The sequence below is a fragment of the Protobothrops mucrosquamatus genome, unplaced genomic scaffold (genome assembly GCF_001527695.2).
Source record: "Protobothrops mucrosquamatus isolate PMUCROS unplaced genomic scaffold, P.Mucros_1.0 scaffold_56, whole genome shotgun sequence".
In the NCBI taxonomy this organism is placed as follows: domain Eukaryota; kingdom Metazoa; phylum Chordata; class Lepidosauria; order Squamata; family Viperidae; genus Protobothrops; species Protobothrops mucrosquamatus.
The window spans coordinates 88,687-110,331 of NW_015386132.1; the positions used below are offsets into that span (position 1 = coordinate 88,687).

A 21,645-nucleotide genomic window follows, 5' to 3' on the forward strand; every position below is an offset into this window, starting at 1 on the left:
TTTTTTGTCCCTGGCCCCTGCATGCCACCTCTCGGGGTTCCATGTCCCGTCCTTGAGGTAGGCCCTAGAAATGTTGCTGGGCCAGGCCTGCGCGAGGGGTGAGTCGCGCAGGGCCAGCAGGACCGTCCTAGAATACATAGTCCGATGCAAGGAGTCCATGGCACAGAGCTATGTGTGTCTCTCCTCTGGAGAAATCTTTCTCCTTCAAGAGTTACAACACTTGATACCCACAGTGGTTCGTGGTCCAGGAATATCCAGAATGTGGTTACGAAACCACATCCTGGATCAGTGGTTCTCAGCCTGTGGGTCGGGACCCCATCTGGGGTCGATCGACCATTTCACGGGGGTCGCCAAGCAAGGCTGTCCGCCATTTTTTCCCCCCATTTTCCCCCCTTTTTTGGCAGGTGCCTTACCTCCCTTGGGCTGGGCCAGCTGGTGGTCGGCCTGCTCCGTCTCTGCCGCTTGCCAGCTATGCCTCGGCCGGCGCAGGGGGCAGAACCACGCATGCGTGGCGCTCCCGGGCAGGGAAAGTCCTCGACTTACGACCGGTTGGGTAGTCCTCGACTTATGACCGGTTTAGTCCTCGACTTATGACCGGTTTAGTCCTCGACTTACGACCGGTTTAGTCCTCGACTTATGACCAGTTGGGTCGCGGCATTAAAAAGGTTGAGAACCACTGGCCTGGATATTTGATTTTCAAATTTGGTGAAGTTTTTTTTTCCCCTGCTTCTTTCGTCTGTCTCTTTCCTTCCCTCATTTGTTTCAGTATGTAAGCCTCCTTGTATGATGTATAGCAACAAAGAAGGCTGAATGATTGCATTGAGACAGGGATGTGTGGGAGGAGATGCAGCTATTTCACCCACCACTACCGCTTGATTGCTGGTTTTAAAGCTACAACTCTGAATGCCTGATTGCAACCTGGCAACTTCCTTGATAGTGTCAGCCATTGAAGAGGATCTTCTCAAATAAAAGTGTCAGGGACATCCTGAGAGTCCAACTAGAATTGTAGCTAAAGAATACAGGGAAGGGAACCCTTAAGTACGAACTTGGAATGCATTCACTGATTTTTCTTCAGTTCCAGGGAGGCGCTTGGTCTTTGGGCCCGGTCCTGTGCGATGGCTTGATGACCATGGACGTTATGCTATGCACTGCCTCCATTTTCAACCTCTGTGCTATCAGCGTGGATCGGTAAGAAACTCTGGTCATTATGGCTTTTAGATGCTAAATTTCACAACTCTTTCAGTTCTAATACATATAATAATAATAATAATAATAATAATAATAATAATAATAATAATAATAATAATAATAATAATAATAATAAAGTTGGAAGGGACCTTGGAGGTCATCTAGTCCAACCCCCTGCTCAGGCAGGAAACCCTATACCATTTCGGACAAATGGCTGTCCAGTCTCTTCTTAAAAATTTCCAGTGTTGGAGCATTCACCACTTCTGGAGGCAGGTTGTTCCACTGGTTAATTGTTCTAACTGTACGTACATACATACATACATACATACATACATACATACATACATACGTACATTCAAAATTTTGTGGCTGGCAAAGAATTAGTGGGAGACTAGTATAGCTATTTCAGGCTCATTTTGCCCTCATCAGCTAGTCACACCCTTCAGGGATTCGAACCTGGACAGCTTGCATGTTAGGCAGCTTGCATGTTAGGCAGCTGACAGGAGTAAGGCGGAACCTGTGGCTCAAAAGGGTAATACAGCTGCCTAATATGCAAGCTGCCCAGGTTATGTGTGTGTGTGTGTGTGTGTGTGTGTGTGTATATGTGTGTGTGTGCGCGCACACACACACACACATACATATTTAGCTGCCACAGCCACTGAAGCAATTCTAGGAGGGTTCTTTAGAAGAAACAGGAAACATAAGATTAATGCTGCCAACTATAGGGACTGTGAGCTTCTCATTTGTATCTCATGCAGCATCTATAGTAGGCGTGGACAGATAAGCATCCACTCTCTGAAAATTTACTATGTATTTGTTTNCAGAATTAGCCCCTCTGTCTCTTTCTTCAACTTTCTTGTTCTTAGCCATCGCCAAGTCTTGTTGTTATCTGCTTTGCCTATTAGTTTTTCTATGTATTGGCCATGTAATACTTTGCCTTCCCATATTTCTATATTATTCTTCATTTTGTCTTTTTTGTAGACCAAATGCTTGGTCTTTCCTCTGTTCATAAGCCTTCATGGTATACTAAGTTCAGTGCATCATCTTCACTATCCTTCAGATATTCTTCCAATGCCCTTTTTTCTTCTTAACGGTTCTGTGTATTTGGAAGATTCCATGCCCACCCATTTTCCTTGCTAAGTAGAATATGTCAACATTGCTTCGTGGATGAAGGGCATGATTCATTGCCATTATTTTTCTGGTTTTACTATCCAGAACGTTTAGTTCTGCTTGAGTCCAGTCCATTATTCCAGCTGTGTATCTAATGACTGAGATTATCCAGGATTAATTGCCTTGATGGTATTTCTTTCACCAAGTTTGGACTTTAGGATCTTTTTTTAGTCTCATGATGTATTCACTTCTAAGCTTCTTCATAACTTCAGTCAGCTGGATGTTTTCAGTTTGAAGGATGCCCAGGTATTTGATCATCTTCATCCAAACAAACTCTTGATGTTATTTCCATATAGCATCTTGATTCCCTCAGTTTTCACTACTTTTGCCCTATTGATGGTAAGGCAGGCACATTTGTCCAGTCCAAACTCCACTGCAATATCTACGCTGTATTTATAGACAGGGTTGAGCAGCAGCAGTTCTATTTCAGATATTTTTCTTTAGATCATCCGTGTAGAGGATGTTTGATAGCCATACCTTGATTTTTTCAGTATTGTTGAAAGAGGAATCAGTACAATGACAAACAATAGTGGTGATAGTGAGTCTCCTCGAAAGATTCCTCCCTTGATATTAACCTCTCCTAGTCTGTCACCATTGAACAGCAAGCAATTATGCCTTCCATTGTGCCATTGATCTTTGCACAAAGCTTCTGATGTTTCTACTGACCCCTTTTATTTCTAGGCACTTAATCGTCCAATCATGTAGCAGAGAATTGAATGTCCTTTTATAATCAATCCAAGCTACATTTAGGTTGCTCTTCCTTTCAGTTTTCCAAAATGATCTAGTCCAGACATGTCAAACACAAGGCCCGCGGGCCAGGTGCGGCCCTCCAAGGGGCCAGATTTGACTCTTGGAGCTGTTCCAGAAATGGCAAGGGACCGGTCCCCGCTGCTCCAGCCCTGGCCCACCCCAACCCGGCTGGGCGCCCTCCCAGCCAACGCACAGGAAATGGTGAGCGCTCGGGGGCTGATGGTGCACAGCAGCAGTTGCAGCTCATTTGCCTCACCCCATCCCGCCCCTCCCAGTCTCGCCCCACCCCTCCTGGCCTCGCGCTGTCACGCCCGGCCACACATCACTTTACTGGGCCTCTCCTCGTCTGGCTCTGCTTTGCAGGGCCTCGCCTCACCACACCTGGCTCCACTTTGCTGGGCCAGGCACCAAAGTGCTGCTGAAAACAGCAGAATCTGTGTGTGCGCCTGCTTTGCCCACGTCAGCCACGCTCTCCACGGCATGCTACAGCTGATCAGAGACATGGAGAGCATGGCTGATGGGTGAGCTTGTAGCAGGCACACACAGAGACTCCGCTCTTTTCAGTGGCACTTCTTGCTGCTGGGGCTGCCGCTCGCCTTCCTCTGCACTAGCACCTCCATGCCTTGCTCGCTGGCCTGGTCATGTAATTAGCAATTAGCAATTTGAAAGTTGTTGGTAAGCAGGTAATTGGCCTCTAATTGCCTGGTGCTGCCCCCTTTGTTGGATCTTTTATTATCAGGTAGCTTTTGCCAGATGTTAACCAATCTTCAGTTTCACCTCCTTGCAGTATGTTGTTAAATTGCTTGACATTGTTATTATCGTTAGTATTACAACCCATTGTGGCTTGCGTAAGCTGTCAGAAATGAAGTAAGGAGCAGATTTGACAGCTATCTCACTCTACTTAAGTCTTTTTATTTATTTTTTTGAAAAGTTGCTCCTGGCCTTCTGGGGAATCCCAGGTCACAGCTGGATAATCTTCAAGCAGTTACTGAGTGCTTATATGGAGGCATTTGCCCTCTCCTAGCCTGACCCCTCAATCAGATTGAAAATTAAGGAATGATGAAGCTACAGTTTATAAGGTGTAAATAAGCCACTTCTCTTGACATCATTCCTAGGTGATATTTATAGCACCAACAGGGTGAGGATCAAGTGATATTAGCACAGGGCTTTGTGGTTTACTTTCTTCCTAATAATAATCCAAGATTTTACAAACAGATAGAAGAGCTATCAGCGTATATTACAGTAATAATGGAAGATTCTAGAAGGCTTTTATCATGAAGGGATTTGGTATTTACTATTGGTTGTAAAGGTGTGCTGCAGTTGCTGCTGATAAAAACAAAGGGCTTAGCTATCTCTGTACTGGCTTTGTGTGTCTCTCCTCTGGAGAAATCTTTCTCCTTCAAGAGTTACAACACTTGATACCCACAGTGGTTCGTGGTCCAGGAATATCCAGAATGTGGTTACGAAACCACATCCTGGATCAGTGGTTCTCAACCTGTGGGTCAGGACCCCATTTGGGGTCGATCGACCATTTCACGGGGGTCGCCAAGCAAGGCTGTCCGCCATTTTTTTCCCCATTTTCCCCCCTTTTTTGGCGGGTGCCTTACCTCCCTTGGGCTGGGCCAGATGGTGGTCAGCCTGCTCTGTCTCTGCCGCTTGCCAGCTACGCCTCGGCCGGCGCAGGGGACGGAACCATGCATGCGCGGCGCTCCCGGGCAGGGAAAGTCCTCGACTTACGACCAGTTGGGTAGTCCTCGACTTACGACCGGTTTAGTCCTCGACTTACGACCGGTTTAGTCCTCGACTTATGACCGGTTGGGATCGCGGCATTAAAAAGGTTGAGAACCACTGTCCTGGATATTTGATTTTCAAATTTGGTGAAGTTTTTTTTCCCCCTGCTTCTTTCGTCTGTCTCTTTCCTTCCCTCATTTGTTTCAGTATGTAAGCCTCCTCGTATGATGTATAGCAACAAAGAAGGCTGAATGATTGCATTGAGACAGGAATGTGTGCGAGGAGATGCAGCTATTTCACCCACCACTACCGCTTGATTGCTGGTTTTAAAGCTACAACTCTGAATGCCTGATTGCAACCTGGCAACTTCCTTGATAGTGTCAGCCATTGAAGAGGATCTTCTCAAATAAAAGTGTCAGGGACATCCTGAGAGTCCAACTAGAATTGTAGCTAAAGAATACAGGGAAGGGAACCCTTAAGTACGAACTTGGAATGCATTCACTGATTTTTCTTCAGTTCCAGGGAGGCGCTTGGTCTTTGGGCCCGGTCCTGTGCGATGGCTTGATGACCATGGACGTTATGCTATGCACTGCCTCCATTTTCAACCTCTGTGCTATCAGCGTGGATCGGTAAGAAACTCTGGTCATTATGGCTTTTAGATGCTAAATTTCACAACTTTTTCAGTTCTAATACATATAATAATAATAATAATAATAATAATAATAATAATAATAATAATAATAATAATAATAATAATAATAATAATAATAATAATAAAGTTGGAAGGGACCTTGGAGGTCATCTAGTCCAACCCCCTGTTCAGGCAGGAAACCCTATACCATTTCGGACAAATGGCTGTTCAGTCTCTTCTTAAAAATTTCCATTGTTGGAGCATTCACCACTTCTGGAGGCAGGTTGTTCCACTGGTTAATTGTTCTAACTGTACGTACATACATACATACATACATACATACATACATACATACATACATACATTCAAAATTTTGTGGCTGGCAAAGAATTAGTGGGAGACTAGTATAGCTATTTCAGGCTCATTTTGCCCTCATCAGCTAGTCACACCCTTCAGGGATTCGAACCTGGACAGCTTGCATGTTAGGCAGCTTGCATGTTAGGCAGCTGACAGGAGTAAGGCGGAACCTGTGGCTCAAAAGGGTAATACAGCTGCCTAATATGCAAGCTGCCCAGGTTATGTGTGTGTGTGTGTTTGTGTGTATGTGTGTGTGTGTGCGCGCACACACACACACATACATATTTAGCTGCCACAGCCACTGAAGCAATTCTAGGAGGGTTCTTTAGAAGAAACAGGAAACATAAGATTAATGCTGCCAACTATAGGGACTGTGAGCTTCTCATTTGTATCTCATGCAGCATCTATAGTAGGCGTGGACAGATAAGCATCCACTCTCTGAAAATTTACTATGTATTTGTTTTGTACATTCTGGCCTTAAAACGTATAAAAATGCATTGAATTCTCTAATCGACATACATCTTCTTTCCAGTTTTCTTTACTAGTTATATATCTAAACATCCATTTCTCTAGCAGATGTATGTGGGATATTGTAAAGTGAATTGTAAAATTCAAAGTTTGCAGACTGAAGAATATCTTTGTTCTAACAATTCATTTTTGTCTATAATATATAATTTAGGTCTGTTGACTGAACATGTAGAGAGAACAATGCTCTCCCCTAAAACACCCACTACTTCATCAAGGCAAGCTTTTTGTGGTCTATAAAGCAATATTCTATTCAGGAAAGGCAATTCAGATATGATCAACACCCTTCTCACTAATACTGTAGAAGCTGAAGAACTAATTCTTACAATAATTGCAGTTTGGGATGTTCTTATTGGAAAGACCTCAGTGCCCACCAAATAAAGGCAAGAATGATACTGAGAAGCTCTAGGAAACATAGGTGGTTTATTGTCTATGTTGCTTCTGGCTATTTTGTTTTATCCTATCAGCCGCTAGGAACCCCAGCCTCCTCCCCCCCCCCCCGTTGTCCAGCTAATCAGAAAAAGCTGCTTCTATTCCAAGAAAATCTGAACATCACTTTTACTGTAATGTTTTCATGCTGTCACTGTTGAGCAAAGAAGGGGGAAAGTATTTTTTTTTTCCTTTGAACTATGGACAGTAGCTGAAATAATAGAACATAAGCTGTCTTACCTATACCAGCCAAATACCATTGTAGTCATCACTCTCAATGATGGTTGCTTTCAGCCAATTTTCAAAATGGTTTTGAATTAAAACTAAGAAAGCTACAGAGACATTTCTTTTTTCTGTGGCTACCAACTAAGGAACTGCTGATATGTATTGACATTTTAAATGGAGGCGATTATCCTGTTCAAATGACTTCCCCACGCATCTGCTTTTTTGGTTAGACCTGTGCTGACACATGTAGGGTTTGCTTTGCCCAAGGCACAAGATAAGTTTAGGGTTAATGGCCTTTGTGTTTTCAAACCTGTAGGGGGAACTCTTTTTTTTTGTCTCCAAATGCTTGTTATATCACTGTTAATTCACTAAAGCAGTGGTGGCGAACCTATGGCATGGGTGCCAGAGGCGGCACTCAGAGCCCTCTCTGTGGGCACATGCGCCGTCGCCCCAGTCCTAGGCCTTCAGCTGGGTTTTATAAAACCTTTTCGCTTTAGGCCTCCGCCACCGTGTGCAAAAAAAAAAAGAGGTTCAATCAATCAGTCAATTTCAACTTCTCGCAGGAAAAAAAAATCTTGCAAAGTTGGAATTGATTGATTGAACTTTTTAGTCCCACCCAGTCTGCTATTACCACCGCAGCCATGCCCACCCAATGGGCCACACCCACCCGGCACCCGACGATGCATAAGTGGGTTTTGGGTTACAGTTTGGGCACTCGGTCTCTAAAAGGTTCGCCCTCACTGCACTAAAGCATTCATACCACACAGTCTGTCTTGAGATTGATTTTAACTCGCAGACCTGAAATATCTGCCTTAATTTTTGGACTCTGCTGTTTCCTCTGCTTCTTCTCCTTTTTATAACCACTTCCCTGATGAAGTGTTCTAGTGAACACCAATATTCATGCCCATTTCAATGATCTCAGGAAGAAGGACAGAGCTGAGCCTAGTTCAGAGGCAGGCAACCTTGGTTCTTTTATGACTTGTGGACTTCAACTCCCAGAATTCCTGAGCCAGCACAGCTGGCTCAGGAATTCTGGGAGTTGAAGTCCACGAGTCATAAAAGAGCCAAGGTTGCCTACCCCTGGCCTAGTTAGTACTTGAATTAGAGAGCTCTAGGAAAGCTTCTGTAGAGTAGAACAGGGCTTTTCAACCAGTGGTACAGGTACCACCTGTGGTACATTGGCACCTAGCAGGTGGTACACGACCATCCTAGAAAAGTGGTAGCGGGGGAGGGGAATGAGCTGAACCGGTGGCAGCACCGCACAAGTCTGAACGAGAGATGGCTGGAGCTGCAGGGCTGTCAGGGCTCAGCGGAAGCGCCAGGATCAGTGCCAGGCTCCAGCTGGAGCTCGGCGCTGATCCTGGTGCTTCTGCTGAGCCCAGAAGAAGCACCAATCAGCTGGAATGTTGCAGCATCTCCAGGGTCTTGTGATTTACATTCAGATGCTTGGCAACTGATTCATATTTATGACAGTCACAGTGTCCCAGGATCATGTGAAGTGACCAAAACCTGCTGCAACCACCCAGCAGACGGGGGGATAAAAACCAAACACCCCCCCCACCCCCGCTGCCAATCCTCAACAGAAATGCTCACAACAATGAAAACCTCGGACAGGAGGAAGAGCGCCACCGGGTGGGCAGGTCTTGCTTGGCTGTGGCTTGGGAGGCCCTTTTTTCCGTGCCATTGTAACTTCGAACAGTCACTAAGCGAACTGTTGTAAGTCGAAGACTACCTGTACTTTATCACTTTTTTTCATTTTTATTTTTATTTTTTTGGTCATCAAGTTTTTGACACCTTGGTACTCGGATGTTGCCATATCCTAAAAGTGGTACAATGGGTGAAAAGGTTGAAAAGCCCTGGACTAGAAGGTGAAAGCATCTTGTCACCCTGTAGATTTGGGAAGATGAAAGCATATCTCGGGAGAAGTCAGAAAAAACATACAGTATCTATTTTGTTCCCAAGAAAGTCACAGAGAGACATTATCATTCTTGAAATTATCAAGAGTTGAGCTTGGTTTAAAGGAAACTTTACTTTGGGCTACCATATCCGAGTTTCAAAAATCCAAATAAGCTCTAAATGAAATGAAAGTGTTTTCACCTTACTGATATCTATTGATCATTCAGTTGTTTGCATAGAGATAATGAATTCCCTTTCCCCCCCCCCCACACACACTATCTTTAATAAAGATATTGCCCCATTTGTGATTCATATACTCATTTGTGGTACAGGGATAAAAGTACTTGGAGCCATGACAATCAATTCAATCAAAACCTCTTCTGAATTTATTCTTCCACATGCTAAAAATGTCCTGCTCTGGGTAGGAACTTGTGCATTTCCCCTGCACTTTATACCACCATCTGCTCCATTGTCCCCAAATTTCACATCTTGAATGTTAACCGTGAAAGAGTGCTGATGACACACACAAATACTTTTAAATAATTTTGCATATATAACAGCCAGTCTGTGTTAAGAAAAAAGAAGAATAAAAATAGGAGCACTGCATTGGACTAGCAGAAAGTTTACTGTGCATTTGAAAGAAATGACTTTACCCTGACTTTTGGAGACTATTGATACTATTTACAGCTTCACCTGGCTGCACAACAAAGCCTTTCAGCTGATAGCAATATGTGCTGCATTTGATTTGGAAAAATAATCCAAAATACAAGACCACAGACTCTGGATAGAAATTGATATACAAAGCAGGGAAATAAGATAGATATATTTAATGGACAGAAAGAGTTTTCCAGCTCAAATTTTAGGGAATTATCATATGTTTCTTGATTTTTAACCAACCAAGTTTTCATCTCACCAGGTCAGGTTTTCTTTTACTAGCTCAGAGTTTATAAGTATGGTACTATACCATGTTAAAGCGATTCGGCTCATGCAGGTTGAATATATAAAAATACTCAAAAGTTAGGTCCTTTTTTTTCTCCCTTCCAAGAAAATTGCAAATCCTGGCTCTTTTTTCCTAATTCTCCCTTGTTAAAAAAAAGAGTGGTCATACGGGAATATTTTGATTGACACACTCTGCTGACTTTTACAGAGGCAAATGTATATGCTAAATAATTAAGATTGAGACCTATTAAATTAGAACCCATTTTCTTATGAAGAGGCCCAGTTTTTAGAACGTGTTTGTCAATTTAGTTGCAACTGTCTTTTACCAACAGTATGGATTGATTGAAGGGAGAGAAGCAATATCATGGAGCCATTATGAGGAGAATAAATGTTCCATACAACAGGCAAGCGTAATTGGTAATTGGCAAGGATAATTGGTAATTGCCAAAGGTAATTGGATGAGCAAAGAACTTGTGCAGGGAAATGATATTTCAGAATGAGAAATAGGGGTAAAATAATATTTTGTGTTTGCCTTGTGGTGGCATAGCCACACAATAATGCTACATTTCCTAAATAATGAATGGGTAGTATGAGAGACAAAATGGGAATTTCAACCCAGTAACACCTGAAACATATATTGTCCAGCTCCATCTTCTAGCTTAGAGTTTGTTCTGCTTTACCATCGTGAAGTAAACTGGTTCCACAAGAAACCCCGTGGTGACACCCTGTTTTCTGTCATCCAGGTTCATTGCCGTCTCTGTCCCACTGAACTATAATCGACGACAGATTGACCTGCGTCAACTGATCCTCCTCTCTACCACTTGGATCTTTGCTTTTGCTGTGGCATCCCCAATTATCTTTGGCCTCAACAACGTTCCAGACCGGGACCCATCTTTATGTCGTTTGGAGGATCACAATTATATTGTATATTCCTCCATCTGTTCCTTCTTCATTCCTTGCCCTGTCATGCTGGTCCTGTACTGCGGCATATTCCATGGACTTAGGCGCTGGGAAGAGGCTCGGAAAGCCAAGCTGAAGAGTAGTATTTATTTGGGCAATAGGCAGGTATATGGTTCACCACCTGTCATTGAGAAGAACCAGGAGGATATCAAGGCAGGGGAACTCAGCCCCTCTGCCTGCTCTGATTGCACTTTACCCAGGGATTACAAGAACAATGGCATTCAAACTATGTCCTATCCACACATCAAATATGCACCAAATGGAGGACTCAGTAGGAAGCCAGCCAAAATCAATGGCAGGGAAAGGAAGGCCATGAAGGTGCTTCCAGTCGTGGTTGGTGAGTATAAAACATTAAATGGTTTTCAGGGTCATAAACCATCAAGACAGCTCAATTCCAGATCAGGATGGCTGTAGAACCTGGGTATTAAAAAATTAGGATACAGCCATGCACAGAGACATTTGCCATAACTGATAAGTACAGCATGACACAGAAACTGCCTTTTTTTTTTGTTCCTCATTTGGTGTCTCTTAATTGCACTTTAGTGGCTGATTAGAGAGATACTCCAAAAGGATGAAATGAGTGTTGCACATCTGATCATCCTTGGAAGACTGAGTCCTCTGAAACTCCCTTCATAGTATACGTGTGTGTTTGTACACATAGATACACATTCCCCAACTCTGAACAGTTGGACTGTTGGGTTCCAAGACCCTTTGCCTTTAACAGATGTGCGGCAGGCAGAATCTAAACAATTAAATCCTATTCCACTATCAATTCCCACACTGAGATATTTATTGTATTCATAATGGTTTGGAGGGATTGAAGAGTGAAAATGATACCATGCCAAGATTCTCTGTGTTTAGTAGGAAAAAGTCCAACAAAATGTCCTTTTTTTTTAGGAGACCTATAGATTGAGGCAACAATGTTCTTCAGAATGGGAGTTGGAAGAATTGTTCAGCAGCCTGGTGGTGTGAGGCTATTGACTGCAATAGCCTCACCCTACCAGGCTGCCAAATAATTCTTGCAACCACTATATTATCATGGATTGAATTATGTATTCGTGGAAATGGATCTTCTGAGATGTATCGTTAATGCATCAGAGCAACTGCAAAGGATAGCAGTAGACAAACATGAGGAAGTATAAAAACGACAAACAGGGACCTTCAAATGACAGTTCAGATTTTGTTCAGTCCCGGTTTTTGTGCAGTTGGTTGGCTATTGTGAGAAATTATTGCTGGACTAGATAGGCCAGAGGTCTGATCCAGCAGGTCATTGCTTATGTTCCTATGAATCAGAAGTTGAGACTTCACCCTTGCAGTAGTTCTGACTGGAGATGAGTATTGCAACGTTCATGTTCTTGAAAAACAGAGATGAAGCTAGCTCATAAAAGATACCCTGGCAGTCAACATTTTTGCCCTGACAGTGTCAAACCCAGGAGAGGCCCTCAAGCCACAGACTTTTTTCTTTAGGCACAAAAATATCCACCCATAGTTGCTCAGACATCTCAATTCAGATAAGCAATATTTCTCACCCTGGCCAGTTGATCTGATTAGTTAATCAGTCCTTCCTTGATTTATTGATCTTTTGAGGATAATCTGAAAAGACAGCAGGATTTTTTCACCAAGTAACTGTTTCAGACATGCACTGAACTCCATGCATGATTCATGCCCTCTGGGATCTATCCAGATTTCCACTGCAGGTTTTGGCATACTGTTCTCTGGGAGGGGGGGAGAGAAATCGGGGATCTCAATCCTGTATACTATTCTGCTTATGAATTGATTGTGCCATTCAAACTATATGGAGATTTCAAGCTGCATTCAGGAGTAGCAGAACAGCTGGGGGCTTTTTGTTTGCTAAGAATGGACTAAGAAGAAAACAATATGAACTTCAGATCCTTCTCTCTCTTAGTAGGATCTGCAGCATCTTAAAATCTACCCAGAGAATTTTATTTTCCCTCTATTTTTTTTTCTTTAAATTGCTTGAATTGCCAAATCCTCCTTATATCAGACTACCCACAGAAGAGCAGTCTGATCCAGTGATTGAACAAAAGTTCAGGATTCCCTTTGACATTCAGTAAAGGAGCACATAGAGTATCTGGACAACCAACAGATAGTGGATTACCATTTTGACAACACAAATAGTTTCTAGTTTTCTTTCTACTGCCATCTATAGTATTCTGGATTTATGCAGCCACATTCGGTTCAACGAAAGGGCAGAGCTGTGAATGGCAAAGGGCATCTGCTGCATATGAAAATGCCATTTTAATTTTGGCACTTTGGCGATGGAGCTTCTTACAAGAATTTGCTTTCCTCAGTCAGAAAGCAGGCTAGGTTTTGCAGATCTGGAAATGTGGTGCCGAAGGAGGAAGGACAGATAAGAAATGTTCCAAGAAGTAGATGCTCTTGCTCTTTTCTTCCGTGTTTGACACTCAGGTCCGTGAATAGAGCTGGCTCTTTGATGGCTCACTCACTGCACAACCTTTCCATTGTAACATAAGTCATTTGTGGGTGTGAATCGGAGCACATCCAGACTGTCTGCATTTTAATGAAAGTTAGATGACATGTTAACCACTTTACAGCTGAATATTAGCAACATTAAAGGTCTCCAGCTCCTTACAATCATTTCCATACCAGAGCCTCCCTTTGGAAGAATCGCATTTGAAAAACGCTCTACTGTCTTCCCTGGATATGCTTGCAGCGATCCAGATGCAAAAGCGAAAGATATTCAGAGTCCACATGGGTGAATATAGGTGTTGAAGGTAGGAAAGTGGAACATGCATTATATTGCAAAAACTACGACATACATAGTATGTAAGAGTGGATTGGGTGTGGGTGTGGGTGTTGTCAGTATGCCTTAATCCCCGGTAGCCTATGTACACATACTCAGGTTGCCAGTCTATACACACATGTTGCATTCTTAGTAATTCTGCAAAGAAGCAACCATGTGATCACAGGAAAATATATGTTAGATTTAAAAAAGCTCTGAGAAGTGCAACGTGTGTCCATGCAGACTGCAAATCACCTTTTCCCCTTTGACTCAATATTACTGCAAGATATTATGATTTCAGATGTTTATTTTGAGAACTGGGTCTACATCTTCCGTGAATCAGCAACACAGTAATTCCCCACCCATCCAGCTACAGAGACCGATTAAAAAGGGAAATACCATGAAAACCAACGTTCCATTTAAGGCCAAATCCTCCATGCATATATCCATTTATTCCTTTTAAAAATATTTTTTTTTAAATTGACACCAAACAACCCCAAAGATCATTGTGTCCTTTCTCCAGCAAGAAAAGAGGATCCACATCTAATTAAACAAGATAGCTGAAGAATAAAACAAATGAGTTTTAAGCAGCGCTCTGCTGAGTTCTGTATAAATTGAGGGATGTGCTTGCTACTGCAGATTTCAAAATGATTTGTGCTATTTCCTACAAAGTGCTCTCAACGCAAGAGCCTCCAGCTGCTTTGCAACATCCCGCCAGGAAGGAAAGTCAATTTTCCAATGAGGCTAGGTTCTTTCTTTGTTACCTTCTTGGCATGCCCTGTAGCAGCTACAGGAAGACAACCTGCCAGCGTTTCATCAATGCTCAAGAACCGAGATTTCCCTGAGATCTCACACAGACCTAGGACTTCCACTGGGATTGCATGCGAATTTGTTGAATAACAGGGGAGTTAACTGCTGATTTGGGTTATTCTTTGAAAATTAAAACAAAGACAATATTTTTCTTCAGAGATAAAATGCTCCCTTTTCCCCAAACTTCCCACTGAAGACTGAGCATGCTCTGAAAGTGAAGCAAAGATTGAACAGACAATATGATAAAGAGCAAGGAAGAGCTATTGAGAGTGGAAAGAATAACAGAATAACAGAAAAAAATCAAATAACAGAGTTGGAAGGGATCTTGGAAGTCTCAAGCAGGAAACTCTATACCAGGGGTAGGCAACCTTGGCTCTTTTATGACTCGTGGACTTCAACTCCCAGAATTCCTGAGCCAGCTCAGGAATTCTGGGAGTTGAAGTCCACGAGTCATAAAAGAGCCAAGGTTTGCCTACCCCTGCTCTATACCATTTCAGACAAATGGTTGTGCAATCTCTTCTTAAAAACCTCCAGTGTTGGAGCACCCACAATTTCTGGAGACAAGAAGTTCCACTGATCATTTGTTCTGTCAGGAAATTTCTCTTTAATTCTATGTTGGTTCTCTCCTTGATTTAATTTCCATCCATTGCTTCTTGTCCTGCCTTCGAGTGCTTTGGAGAATAGGCTGATCCCCTCTCCTTTGTGGAAGCCTCTTAGATATTGGAACGCTGCTATCATGTCACCTAGGAAGGGTCAGACCTAAAATCAAAATTGACACATGGTGATTCTTCCAAGCTGAGTTCTTTTTTGGGTTTCAGGCCCTGTCGACAAAATCTTGCCAGATTGAGGACTCTGCATCTACAATATACTCTGTAAACTATTAGGGAGGGGCTGTCTTCACCCTCTTTCTCTCACACATAACATCCAGACCGAGTTGTCTCTTACCCCTCTGGAATGCATTTCCTCCCTCCTGGGAATCCGCCTCCTTATTACATTCCATCACAGGAAGAGGCTCATAGATACCAGAGACCCATAAATACATTTTCTATCAAGTCCCTTGTCAGCCAACACCCACCTGCTTACTCACTTTAGCCAGTCATCTGCTGGATAAGAGGTAACTTTATTCCCTCCTTATTGTGAGGCCTCTCTGCTTCTCATGTGTCTCTATTTAATGACATTGTGTTTAGCCTGACCCATTATGTTGGAATATGTTGACTCTTTTGGTTTTAATCCCTGAAGTCCCCCTCAAAATTAGCAAAATATAGTGAAGCCAAGAGTACTCTCTAGGTATATTCTGCATTTTGGGGTCCCAGAAATTGTTTCTTATAGCCCAGTTTGACAAGATGTTTTTGCATTGCAGAAAACCCTGACCAACAACCTTGTGTGCCTAGTTTCAGCTTTTACACAAAGATCTGTTTCCTACGATTCCAGCGAGGTAAATGCAGGTGCTACTGGGGCCTGCAGAGACAGCATTTACACACCAGCTGCACTGTTATCTTCCTGACCCCAGGATCCCTAAGGAGCCAGTGCTTCAATTAATATCTTAATGAATATGCAAGTATCCATTTGTTTACAAAAATAAATAAATATGCATTCCAAGAGACCTTGAGTTTATATACAAATGATGTAGGGTTGTGTCCGCTGTTGTTTCATTCAACCAGTGTTAGGTACATTTAAACCAGACACCAGATGCAGCAAGAATGGGGAAATTAAATAGATTTCAGCATTCTCAAATGCTAAGAATTTAGGCAGATCAGAAATGGCAACCTCACATTATTAAAAGGTAACCTCGGATTTTTTTTCCTTCCTCATTTTTTAAAAACTTATGTGCCACTGTTCAAAATTGACATGTTTACCTTTGAGAAAATAAGACACATGCAGAGAAGAACTGGCTAATTTTTTCCCCTCTCTCTTTTTTAAAGGTGCTTTCCTTTTCTGTTGGACTCCTTTCTTTGTGGTGCACATAACCAGAGCTCTCTGTGAGTCCTGTGTCATTTCTGGCCAAGTAATCAGCATTGTCACATGGCTGGGTTATGTCAACAGTGNTCCACTGCAGGTTTTGGCATACTGTTCTCTGGGGGGGGGGGGGGGAGAGAAATCGGGGATCTCAATCCTGTATACTATTCTGCTTATGAATTGATTGTGCCATTCAAACTATACGGAGATTTCAAGCTGCGTTCAGGAGTAGCAGAACAGCTGGGCTTTTTGTTTGCTAAGAATGGACAAAGAAGAAAACAATATGAACTTCAGATCCTTCTCTCTCTTTTTTAAAATAAAAGTACAGAACAACGATTCATGTTAATTTTGACATTTATGTAGCTGTCTTTGTGCTGTAATACCTTATCCTAAACATGTTCCAAATTTCTGTAGGTGCAGCATAGGCACCAGGAAATAGATTCCACTCATTTCAGTAGGATCTGCAACATCTTAAAATCTACCCAGAGAATTTTATTTTCCCTCTATTTTTTTTTCTTTAAATTGCTTGAATTGCCAAATCCTCCTTATATCAGACTACCCACAGAAGAGCAGTCTGATCCAGTGATTGAACAAAAGTTCAGGATTCCCTTTGACATTCAGTAAAGGAGCACATAGAGTAGCTGGACAACCAACAGATAGTGGATTACCATTTTGATAACACAAATAGTTTCTAGTTTTCTTTCTACTGCCATCTATAGTATTCTGGATTTATGCAGCCACATTCAGTTCAACGAAAGGGCAGAGCTGTGAACGGCAAAGGGCATCTGCTGCATATGAAAATGCCATTTTAATTTTGACACTTTGGCGATGGAGCTTCTTACAAGAATTTGCTTTCCTCAGTCAGAAAGCAGGCTAGGTTTTGCAGATCTGGAAATGTGGTGTCGAAGGAGGAAGGACAGATAAGAAATGTTCCAAGAAGTAGATGCTCTTGCTCTTTTCTTCCGTGTTTGACACTCAGGTCCGTGAATAGAGCTGCCTCTGTGGTGGCTCACTCACTGCACAACCTTTCCATTGTAACATAAGCCATTTGTGGGTGTGAATCGGAGCACATCCAGCCTGTCTGCATTTTAATGAAAGTTAGATGACATGTTAACCACTTTACAGCTGAATATTAGCAACATTAAAGGTCTCCAGCTCCTTACAATCATTTCCATACCAGAGCCTCCCTTTGGAAGAATCGCATTGGAAAAACACTCTACTGTCTTCCCTGGATATGCTTGCAGTGATCCAGATGCAAAAGTGAAAGATATTCAGAGTCCACATGGGTGAATATAGGTGTTGAAGGTAGGAAAGTGGAACATGCATTATATTGCAAAAACTACGACATACATAGTATGTAAGAGTGGACTGGGTGAGGGTGTGGGTGTTGTCAGTATGCCTTAATCCCCGGTAGCCTATGTACACCTACTCAGGTTGCCAGTCTATACACACATGTTGCATTCTTGGTAATTCTGCAAAGAAGCAATCATGTGATCACAGGAAAATATATGTTAGATTTAAAAAAGCTCTGAGAAGTGCAACGTGTGTCCATGCAGACTGCAAATCACCTTTTCCCCTTTGACTCAATATTACTGCAAGATATTATGATTTCAGATGTTTATTTTGAGAACTGGGTCTACATCTTCCCTGAATCAGCAACACAGTAATTCCCCACCCATCCAGCTACAGAGACCGATTAAAAAGGGAAATACCATGAAAAGCAACGTTCCATTTAAGGCCAAATCCTCCATGCATATATCCATTTATTCCTTTTAAAAATATTTTTTTTAAATTGACACCAAACAACCCCAAAGATCATTGTGTCCTTTTCTCCAGCAAGAAAAGAGGATCCACATCTAATTAAACAAGATAGCTGAAGAATAAAACAAATGAGTTTTAAGCAGCGCTCTGCTGAGCTCTGTATAAATTGAGGGATGTGCTTGCTACTGCAGATTTCAAAATGATTTGTGCTATTTCCTACAAAGTGCTCTCAACGCAAGAGCCTCCAGCTGCTTTGCAACATCCCGCCAGGAAGGAAAGTCAATTTTCCAATGAGGCTAGGTTCTTTCTTTGTTACCTTCTTGGCATGCCCTGTAGCAGCTACAGGAAGACAACCTGCCAGCGTTTCATCAATGCTGAAGAACCGAGATTTCCCTGAGATCTCACACAGACCTAGGACTTCCACTGGGATTGCATGCGAATTTGTTGAATAACAGGGGAGTTAACTGCTGATTTGGGTTAGTCTTTGAAAATTAAAACAAAGACAATATTTTTCTTCAGAGATAAAATGCTCCCTTTTCCCCAAACTTCCCACTGAAGACTGAGCATGCTCTGAAAGTGAAGCAAAGATTGAACAGACAATATGATAAAGAGCAAGGAAGAGCTATTGAGAGTGGAAAGAATAACAGAATAACAGAAAAAATCAAATAACAGAGTTGGAAGGGATCTTGGAAGTCTCAAGCAGGAAACTCTATACCAGGGGTAGGCAACCTTGGCTCTTTTATGACTCGTGGACTTCAACTCCCAGAATTCCTGAGCCAGCTCAGGAATTCTGGGAGTTGAAGTCCACGAGTCATAAAAGAGCCAAGGTTTGCCTACCCCTGCTCTATACCATTTCAGACAAATGGTTGTGCAATCTCTTCTTAAAAACCTCCAGTGTTGGAGCACCCACAATTTCTGGAGACAAGAAGTTCCACTGATCATTTGTTCTGTCAGGAAATTTCTCTTTAATTCTATGTTGGTTCTCTCCTTGATTTAATTTCCATCCATTGCTTCTTGTCCTGCCTTCAAGTGCTTTGGAGAATAGGCCGATCCCCTCTCCTTTGTGGAAGCCTCTTAGATATTGGAACGCTGCTATCATGTCACCTAGGAAGGGTCAGACCTAAAATCAAAATTGACACATGATGATTCTTCCAAGCTGAGTTCTTTTTTGGGTTTCAGGCCCTGTCGACAAAATCTTGCCAGATTGAGGACTCTGCATCTACAATATACTCTGTAAACTATTAGGGAGGGGCTGTCTTCACCCTCTTTCTCTCACACATAACATCCAGACCGAGTTGTCTCTTACCCCTCTGGAATGCATTTCCTCCCTCCTGGGAATCCGCCTCCTTATTACATTCCATCACAGGAAGAGGCTCATAGATACCAGAGACCCATAAATACATTTTCTATCCAGTCCCTTGCCAGCCAACACCCACCTGCTTACCCACTTTAGCCAGTCATCTGCTGGATAAGAGGTAACTTTATTCCCTCCCTATTGTGAGGCCTCTCTGCTTCTCATGTGTCTCTATTTAATGAGATTGTGTTTAGCCTGACCCATTATGTTGGAATATGTTGACTCTTCTGGTTTTAATCCCTGAAGTCCCCCTCAAAATTAGCAAAATATAGTGAAGCCAAGAGTACTCTCTAGGTATATTCTGCATTTTGGGGTCCCAGAAATTGTTTCTTATAGCCCAGTTTGACAAGATGTTTTTGCATTGCAGAAAACCCTGACCAACAACCTTGTGTGCCTAGTTTCAGCTTTTACACAAAGATCTGTTTCCTACGATTCCAGCGAGGTAAATGCAGGTGCTACTGGGGCCTGCAGAGACAGCGTTTACACACCAGCTGCACTGTTATCTTCCTGACCCCAGGATCCCTAAGGAGCCAGTGCTTCAATTAATATCTTAATGAATATGCAAGTATCCATTTGTTTACAAAAAATAAATAAATATGCATTCCAAGAGACCTTGAGTTTATATACAAATGATGTAGGGTTGTGCCCGCTGTTGTTTCATTCAACCAGTGTTAGGTACATTTAAACCAGACACCAGATGCAGCAAGAATGGGGAAATTAAATAGATTTCAGCATTCTCAAATGCAAAGAATTTAGGCAGATCAGAAATGGCAACCTCACATTATTAAAAGGTAACCTCGGATTTTTTTTCCTTCCTCATTTTTTAAAAACTTATATGCCACTGTTCAAAATTAACATGTTTACCTTTGAGAAAATAAGACACATGCAGAGAAGAACTGGCTAATTTTTTCCCCTCTCTCTTTTTTAAAGGTGCTTTCCTTTTCTGTTGGACTCCTTTCTTTGTGGTGCACATAACCAGAGCTCTCTGTGAGTCCTGTGTCATTTCTGGCCAAGTAATCAGCATTGTCACATGGCTGGGTTATGTCAACAGTGCCCTCAACCCTATCATCTATACAATCTTCAACACTGAGTTTAGGAATTACTTCCGCAAAGTTTTGCACATCTTCTGCTAACTCTGCTGGATTCTTTGTCTAGAACTGAACCCAGAAGAAAGGAGAGTATATTGCACAGGACAAAGAGCCAGACCAATTATTGTCTTTGTATAGTTTAATAAAGCTTTATTTCTTATTATATGCTTGTGTGTGTCAATTTTTTTTCACTTGATAAAGATACTACTTTCTGGACAACCGTTCCTTCATATTTGGTGAGAATGCAAAAAAATGGCCTGAAACCGATGCATTATATTTGTGAGACTTCATGATAATATTCTAAGTTGACTGAGAAAATTACCCCATTTGGGTTTGCCATCTGTCCTCCATTCAAGCAGAACATTTATTCAGAGAAGCATTTGTGATGGTTGTCCCGCAATAATGACAGCATCATTTCCCCCAAAGAATTGTAGAAGTATCTTTTGAGTGATGCTGTAAGAATTTATACATGTTTTGATGGCTCTGATAATCTAGGGATATTTTGCCTCACTTGTAAAAATAATTAACCATTAGAAGGTACTTAATGCCTAGAATCTTTTGCCAAGGATGTGATGGGTTAGGAACTGAGAAAACAGAGATAGGTCTGAAAAAACAACTATGCTCGTCATAGCTATAATGGTTTGTGTATTTCGCTAGCTTAGAGAGTGCTGGTCAATGTCAAAGGCATGGATAAGATGCATAATCAGTTTGATCAAGCTATATGTGCCATGGGATCAGAAAAACATTACGAGGATAATTTACATGACAATAGCATGGCAAATATATGCCTATGTTTGCTCATCCTCTAGTCCTGATCATATACAAGAATTAATAGTCCTATTGTATTGAAAATGGTTGCTGATCTGGGAGAGGATTTAATTCCCCCCCCCTTTGAAAATTCTCCAGACAAAGTTATAGCAACACTTAAATCGAATTTCCTGATCCACCAAATTCTGGCCCATTGGACATATATTTGCTATTCTTCTGAGGACCCCTCTCTTCAGGAAAGAGATTCAGGAAAGTTTTAAAAAGTCCTTTGGATTTTTGTTTGTATGCCCAAACTCCCACAGTACAAATTTTAACCTTATGAAAATTCTGAAAACACAACAAT

General features: G+C 42.1%; 1 protein-coding gene across 1 annotated transcript in view; it reads left to right on the forward strand.

Moving 5' to 3' along the window:
* Positions 1-20,579, forward strand: part of DRD4 (dopamine receptor D4) — a 44,278-nt gene extending 23,699 nt beyond the window's left edge. Inside the window, exons 2-4 of the mRNA XM_015811863.1 lie at positions 1,076-1,188; positions 10,585-11,138; positions 20,377-20,579. Coding sequence (XP_015667349.1) covers positions 1,076-1,188; positions 10,585-11,138; positions 20,377-20,579 — 870 coding nt within the window. The remainder of the gene's footprint in view (positions 1-1,075; positions 1,189-10,584; positions 11,139-20,376) is intronic.
* Positions 20,580-21,645: the final 1,066 nt, after the last annotated feature.